This window comes from Triticum dicoccoides, chromosome 6B (genome assembly GCF_002162155.2).
Source record: "Triticum dicoccoides isolate Atlit2015 ecotype Zavitan chromosome 6B, WEW_v2.0, whole genome shotgun sequence".
In the NCBI taxonomy this organism is placed as follows: domain Eukaryota; kingdom Viridiplantae; phylum Streptophyta; class Magnoliopsida; order Poales; family Poaceae; genus Triticum; species Triticum dicoccoides.
In genome coordinates, this window is record NC_041391.1 from 576,731,741 (window position 1) to 576,739,861 (window position 8,121).

The 8,121-nt window shown below is 45.6% G+C and overlaps 1 protein-coding gene across 1 annotated transcript in view; it reads right to left on the bottom strand.

Moving 5' to 3' along the window:
* LOC119322865 (pollen-specific protein C13-like) overlaps positions 1-370 on the bottom strand; it is a 4,164-nt gene extending 3,794 nt beyond the window's left edge. The window contains exon 1 of the mRNA XM_037596401.1: positions 82-370. Within this exon, the coding sequence (XP_037452298.1) occupies positions 82-259 (178 nt within the window). The 5' untranslated portion in view covers positions 260-370. The remainder of the gene's footprint in view (positions 1-81) is intronic.
* Between the last annotated feature and the right edge of the window lie 7,751 nt (positions 371-8,121).

The window sequence follows — 8,121 nt, forward strand, 5'->3', positions numbered from 1 at the left end:
ACGCGCTCCTGCGAAGTCGATACTAGTACAACCGTAACGGATCGAGAGGAGGAAAGAGGCGGGTGCGGCGTAAGCACGTACCAGCGATGAAGGTGGAGGCCGGGGTCTCGAATCCGGCGCGGCAGGTGTCGCACCAGACGCGGCCGCGCACGACGAACTGGGTAGGGCGCAAGCGGAGGTCGCGGGCCGCGGAGGCGGACGACGCCGCGAGCGCGCACAGCACGGCCACGAGCAGGAGGGAGGCGCGGAGGGACGCCATTGCCGCCGGCGGGTTGGGGAGCGGGCGAGAGTGGAGCGGCAGAGTGGAGTGGAGGATTGAGATTGCGGAGAGAGTGGAGTGCAGGGAATAATGGTCGCGCCGTTATCGTGAGCGTTGGGGATCCGCGCACCGTGCGCGGTGAGGGGAGGCTCGAGAAAATCTAGGGGTCCAGTTGCTTTGCCTTTTCTTTTTCTACTCGAAAGAAACAGATTAATTAATACCACAAAAGAAAGGGAAATTTCTCTGGAGCAACTAGGGAAAAAATTACGACCAGGGTCATACACAACCTCAGATGAGACTATACCTGACCATCGGTCGGGTCGGGCCGAGCTTCGGGCCGGGCCTAACGAAGCCCGAGGCAGAAAACCTAGGCTCAGGCTCAGCCTGGCCCGTTCGTCGGGCCTAAGTTTTAGGTCCAAGCCCGGCCTGACAGTGAAAAAGCCTGCAGGACCTCGGGCCTCGGGCCTGGCCCCTTCCCTAAAGCGCAAAAAAGCCAAGCCCAGGCCCGGCCCGACGTGTGCGTTGGGCTCAAAACTTAGGCCCAGACCCGGCCGCGGGCAAGACCGGGCCGGATCGGCTTTTTCGGCCCAGGCCGGGCCGGGTATCCCATGGCCAGGTATAGATGAGACCCACCTTGATATCTGACGCGTGTCCTTTTCAATCTCAAAGCACTAGTCCCTTCCCCTTTCTGATTCCCATCCTTTCTTTCTTTTGACAACCGAAAGCCCCACCCACCTTTCGCTGGTGGTGGTCGTGCAACAAGACGGCGTGCCTTCTTCGATGCACTAGTGCGAGGTACTTGTCCATCTGCTTCGTCACAAGCGCAATCATTCATGGCGACGAACTGCATCAGGTCTTGTCACCGGCGGTCGCGCATCACGCCAGGCGGGATGGAGCCCCCAAAGGGATGGAACGCGACGAGCAGGGGAGTTGCAGCTGGCGGCAGGGAGCGCCACTACGATGACGTGGACAGCAGCCATGGCAGATTACGCCGACGACAAGAGTATGGTGCAGCCGGTACATCAATATGGGCTACAGAAATCAAGATTTGGTACAAGAAAACGATGGAAGAAGTTGATAGCTGCTTTGAGATTCGGTTTGACATGTGTCAAACACCCGAGGTGGTCTTCAGTTTGGGTCTGTATGACCCGGTCGTATAGTTTCTTTTTTCAGCAACCAGATCCCTAAAAGAAAAAGTTCATAGACGAACCCATAAAACTTAACTCATTAAAAAATAACACAAATAAATTTCTTTCGAGACCATGGATTTAAAGCTTACTACCTAGTTACTCTATTAAACGACATCTTAGGCATATACTTCACCGGTCCGTCACTATGAGGTGAATACTAGCACTCATCCAAAGAAAATAACAAGAAAATCTACACACTTTAATAGAAACACAACTTCCTTGACCGCTTCTACATGTTCAATCAATATTTTCTCCATCTCCTTATTGCTCTTCTTTGTTGCCTTCTCTAGCTTACACACTTTTTTCTCCTTGTCTTCTCAAACTTAGACATTACGTCTTCTCCAATCCCATCTCTAGCAACTAGTGCACCAACATCCAATAGACCTCTCTTGATCAATTACCAATGTATTCTTCTTCCCGTAACCAAAAGTTGCAAGAGTTATTTTGAGAGGAGCAGTCAAGGAAGTTGCATCGTCTTCAAGACCCGACGCATTACCAACTAGTGCATCAACATCCAATAGATCTCTCTTGATCAATCCGGGATGTTCTATCGTCTTTGAGACCCGGCGCATCACTAGCCGTCAGCGGTCATCACACTTGATGATCGGTAGAGGCACGCCCATGAGTAGCTAGGCGACAACGACGCAAGAAGTATAAGGGATCGGTTAGGTCCGATTTAAGACCTTTAAACCAATTTTTTACCCTCTAACCACTTTGGAGGGATTGGCTAGAGATGCTCTAACCTACTGCACAGTGTTTTATACTCCCTCCGTTCCATAATGTAAGACGTTTTTTGACTCTAGTGTAGTGTCAAAAAACGTCTTACATTACGGGACGGAGGAAGTAGTTTTTAACCAGACACCACCAATTTGGATGCTATCCAAAAATCTGAGCTAAGCGGTCCGGTCCATAGGTGTAATTGGCCATTAACTTGTGTAAGAAATACTACTAACCGATAAAGGAGTGCACTGAATTTGGTCAAGAGCCAGGGCAACCGGCCTTCCGCACTGTTCGTACGTGTGTTCGCCTGCTTCCGAGGAGGCGAGGACGCGGTGCATGCCGTCGCTGCAGTCACGGATCCAGCATTCTCGTTTGCAGGTTGCAGCTGGCGTCGGTGCGGATGGTCACGTGAGCGTGGGGCCGTATGCCCGTATGGCCGTCACCGGCGGTGAGGTTACGCCTCCGACTGGCTTAAGCAACTCCTGTCACTTTTTCCCTCCGCCGATCGACGCGGTTTGGTCGCCTCCCTGTATATTGCCGCAACCGGATCTACAGTATTTCATTTCCTCACATACCCCAACTTCTTGATTACCTACATTTCAAAAAAAAAAAAAACTTCTGATGACCTATATTTCTCAAGAGACTTTGAAATTACAAATCCGTTTCCTAATACTTGCTTTTGTGTAAATGGAGTATATGATAATAAATGCATCTAAGATATAGTGTGGTTTGTATCCTACGTCACCATCCCTTTGAGTTTGTTATTAAAAAAATCGAGGGAAACAACATGACTTTGTTGCGTTTTATTTGTTCATTAAAAAAAATACAAAGTCAAGTCTGCAAATAAACAAATAGGTATACAAACTGAACAAAATACAACAACATCATGTATAAAGAATAGCTATCTGAAAGTTTTGACTCAATACTCAAAATTATCCTAAAATCTAAAAAGTGCACGCGCGCTATTCTGTCAAACTGAGCGGCCGCGCCTCGACCGCTTGTTCCGTGCGAATCGTGCAGCCCAGGAGAGTCAGGTGTTTTTTTTTGTCGGGTTCGTCTCTGTCCCTCTAGTCCTCTTTCCATTCCCACACAAGCCGCTGCCCTCCCTAGATCTCATCCTCCACACGAATCCTTCTCTGCCTCCATCCAGCAGCAGCAGCCACATCGGCGGCGAGGACAGCTCCGCCCCGGCGCGGTTTCAAGCTGCAGGTGAACCCGGACGGATCCGAGGAGCTCCGTGTCGGATCCGGCCGTCCCACGTCTTCGTGTGGGCTCCGCTGCCTGGACGCTTTCACGATGCCGCCGAGCCCTGCGCCGACGCCCCTCGCAATCCTCAAATCCGACGCCATCAAGAGCTCGTATGCCACCTATGGAGGAGGGTGAAGGGAGCAGCAGTCACCATGAGGCCTTGGTGTGGCTGCAGCGGCTGGGAGAGGAGGAAACACGGGTTTGGATCTAGCCGGAGCAGCCGGTGGAGAAGGAAGCACGGACGCAAAGGGGGAAGGGAGCTCGTCCTCGATCTGGAGAACAGCGGCTAGGAAATGGAGTTCTTTTTGTGTGGCCGCTGCTTGTGTAGCTTGTTTTGTGGAGAATTTAGCGAGACGAGGACGTGTTGGAGTTTGCCGACTGATTTCTTTTTGCTTCGCAGTGCTACTGCTTATCGTGCATGTAGCATAGCATGTGCTGTTGTTACTCCAAGAGTATTTGCTTTTTTTTACTTAAAATGGTGCTTGTGGAGATCCACGTTGCTGACTTTTCTTAAGAACCACTAGATCATTGATCGTTGCTGACTTTGCAGCCACGGGAGAAGAAGAAGAAGAGCATCCACGAGCTCAATCCTCAGAGCGGTTGTTTTCTCCGTTTAGAGCCAGCAGCAAACGAATCGATTGATTCGTAACAGGAACCTTATCTTTTGATTCTTTTGCATTTTTGTCCTCTGTTTTCTATTGAATGTATGTGTCCCTTTTTCAGATTTATCGGTCTTCCTTAGGATGGGTGTATTGAGATGTCTTATATTCAGTTACTTTGTGTTTAGTTGGCTTGTAATATAATCTAGTTGCACGTATATTGATGTTTAGTTGGCTTGTAATGTAGTCTAGTTGCACGTATATTGATGTTTAGTTGGCTTGTAATTTAGTCTAGTTATACACATATTGATGTTTAGTTGGTAGGAAGACTATTTGCACACACACATGCTCAGTTGGCTTATAATTTAATCTAGTTGCACACACATTGATGTTTAGTTGGCAACAAGACTAGTTGCACACACACATACTCAGTTGGCTTATAATTTAGTCTAGTTGCACACACATTAATATTTAGTTGGCAAGAAGACTAGTTGCACACACATGCTCAGTTGGCTTATAATTTAGTCTAGTTGCACACACATTGATGTTTAGTTGGCTTGTAATATAGTCTAGTTGCACATACATTGATATTTAGTTGGCAGGAAGACTAGTTGCACACACATATGCTTAGTTGGCTTGTAATTTAGTTTACTTGCACACACATTGATGTTTAGTTGGCAGGACACTAGTTGCACACACATATGCGCAATTGACCCGACAATGTAGTCTAGTTGCACACATATTGATATTTAGTTGGCAGAAGGACTATTGGCACACGCATATGCTCAGTTGCCGCTGCATGTAGTCTAGTTGCACATATATTGATGTTTAGTTGGCAGGAAGACTAGTTCGATGAAACACCCCCATGCGGGGTCTACTTTTGAAGAGCACGTCGCGAGGGTTTCAACAGTGAAAACGGATCTGAATTTCGACGCGCGGTTTAGAAGTTATGTTTTTTATAATTTTAAAAACCAAAAATTAATGCACAAGGACGAACACATGAACATTAATGCATCGACAGGTAGGCATCCATCACGTGAGAAAAAACCATATAAGATGATTAATTAACAGTGTTCTTTTTAGTATTTTTAGATTAGTAGCAATTTTGCCTTTTTTAGTATATGCGGTGGGGATTACAGGTGCTGCCTGGGACCGGGGGCGGCCGCTCGGGAGCGATAGCGAGCCCCCGGCCGCCAGCTAGATGCGCCCCAAAATTATTGTGTTCCTTTTTTTTGCTTTGAAGATGATTCATTGAAGCTCGTCATTGATTTTTTTTCCTACAAGCATAAATGTTAGGAGCAATGCCTTTAAAAATGAAGTCATTACGAATATTCCGTATAGCCCACGTGATTAGTATGATAATCTTCAATGAGCCGATCAATTTCATCTCGAATGCCTCCATGTGTGGCGTCCCAGGTGGGACATAAATAAGACCAACAAATCTGAACGGATGGACAATGAAAGAAGAGGTAATCTCTGGTCTCAGTGAAATGCATGCCGCACATAACACATGTATAGTCAGGAACAAAAAAGTTCTTTCTCTCAAGAAGAGCTATAGTGTATGAATCAACAGCCAAAAGAAAATTTTAATTTTTAACTTGACAACAAGTCTTCCCTATCCATTTGAGAACAAGCTTTGGATACTTGGTACCTAACAACACCATGTGGAAATTGCCAACTATTTGGATTTTTATTTAGTTGCAAAGTATTGAGTTGTTGCATCATCTCCTGGAATTGCTCATATGCCTCTTCCCAGAGAGGTAAAAGGAAGTGGTTGGCAGGATCTTCAAAGTTCCATACTGATTCAATGGAAATGTGTTGAAGTTGGGAGAAGGAATACAAATGTGTCTACTGTTGCAATTTGGGCATGTCGTTCCAATTGTCTGACCAAAAGTCAATTATCTGGCCATTCTCAATGTGACAAGGAGCATGTTCTTCGTACACTAGAAGAAGTTTGAGACAATCTCGCCGTCAAAAGGATCACTGAGGTGTTTGGATGGTTAGAAACGCATGTTGGTAATAGGCCTTCCAAATCAAGTTAACCAAGGGTATATCCATATGATAGAAGAACTCGTGAATCATTTTAAGCAAGACGCGGGTGTTCTTCATCTGTAGATCCATAATATCTAACCCTCCTTTATTTTTAGGTCTACGGACCAATCCCAAGTAGCAAGAGGAAGATATTTTTAAGGTGTTTTCGTCTCCAAAAGTAGTGCCTCCTATACTAGTCTAGTTGTCCAATAATGCCTCTATATAGCCGCAAACAACTCATGATAAAAGTAGGAAGATTTGAAAGGACAACATTGACCATGAGAAGTCTACTATCATAACCCAGATATTGTGAGAAAACACTTAATCTCCTCCGAATCCTTTCAATAATATACATGGAGTGTTTCATTCTTAGCTTTGTAAAACTAAGTGGGCCCCCTAGATAGATAAATGGAAACATCCCAATGTGACAACCTAAATTATTAGACAAGTTCTGAGCATCGGCCTGAGCCACATTAAGGGGAACTAAATTACTCCCTCCATCCCATAATATAAGAGCGTTTTTGACACTACACTAGTGTCAAAAGTGCTCTTATATTATGGGACAGAGGGGGTAGATTTTTGATAGTTAACTTTTAAACCATGAGCGTTGTTCAAGAGACCAACCATGTCCTTTAGCTGCTCCAAATGATCTGGATAGGCTTTCATGATGTTAACATATTGCGGGATGGGGAAATCAAGGCCGGAGGAAACTCTGACAGGTGGTTGCAATACACTTCTCTCCATGGCATCATATAAAATGGTTTCCACAAATCAGCTGCTAGCACAGATAAAAGTGGTGGTAGAAGATCACCTTGTCTGACTCCGCTTTTGCATTTATACCGATTGCCAAGCACACCATTAGGTAAGACAATAGAAGTAGCAGAAGAGAGAATTTTTTAAATCTAGGAACACCATTTAGTGTAGGGGAACGTGCTACTAAAAAATGCACGATCAATCCCATGATCAGTATGGAGGTACATGTAACGATGATCTCACCAACAATCCATGCAGAAGAAGAAGAAGGAGAGTTTATGAAGCTCACTGATTCCCAGAGCTAGGTTATACCTCCCAGTCACGGAAACTTTCTCCGGGAAGATCCATCGGTCTAGTCTCTTGAAGATGACATCTCTGAGGTATCCACATGAACTGATCTAGTAGTACCGCAACAATCTATGGAACCAGCACAAAGAAACTTTATGAAGAACTAGAGTGATAGAGATAGCCTTGAGACGTATCAGACTAGAACTAGTCTAGATCGGGAGAGAGACGAGACACATGGTAGAAGGGGGGTTGACTTGGTGGTCTTGTGTGGCCTTTGACACTTTATATTGGTGGCCAAGGGGGTCCACCGACTTGGTGGGGGAGGGGGGTTTCCCCCATGCAGGAAGGAATACTCCTGAGATTTAGACTGCGAGGCTTGCCCCTCAAGCCTCCTAAGGCTGGCTGACTTGGGCCCTTGGTTGTACCTTGCCCCCCGAGCTGGCGAGGGTTGGCCCGCAATGAACCTTCTAGAATATATCTTTCGGTGCATACTGAGATGCTCCCGGGTATCACCGGCATAGTCTCGGGATCTTCTAGAACACTTTTGTAACCATCAAAAACACTTTTGGAAGCCCAATATCCCATTCTCCATTATCTCCTAGTTCTTCTACATACAACTAGTCGCTAAGTGTGTGACCCTACATGGGACATGTCAAGAACACCTTTAGGTCAGTAACTATTAGCGAGATCTAGACACCCATTGTAACACCCCAAGCGCGCTAGCGCTTGGAATGCTACTACATAAATTGACAAGTGAAAGGTAACACCAGTTTCTACAAATATTTGACAAGGTCTCCTTTATTTTAAGGACATCCATGACATGTCGATTAATATGATATATAGCACAAGAATAAAGAAACACCATGCTCCACCAAGAAAAAAGATAAAACCATAGCCGAGAATATCTCTGATAACCATAGGCAATAAAACATGTCTTAGTGAAAGATAGTTAAACTACACAGATCAAAAGAGAAACTCTCGAACTCCATGAAAATCCACCATGAATAGTATTATATAAGCTATACTAAGTCAT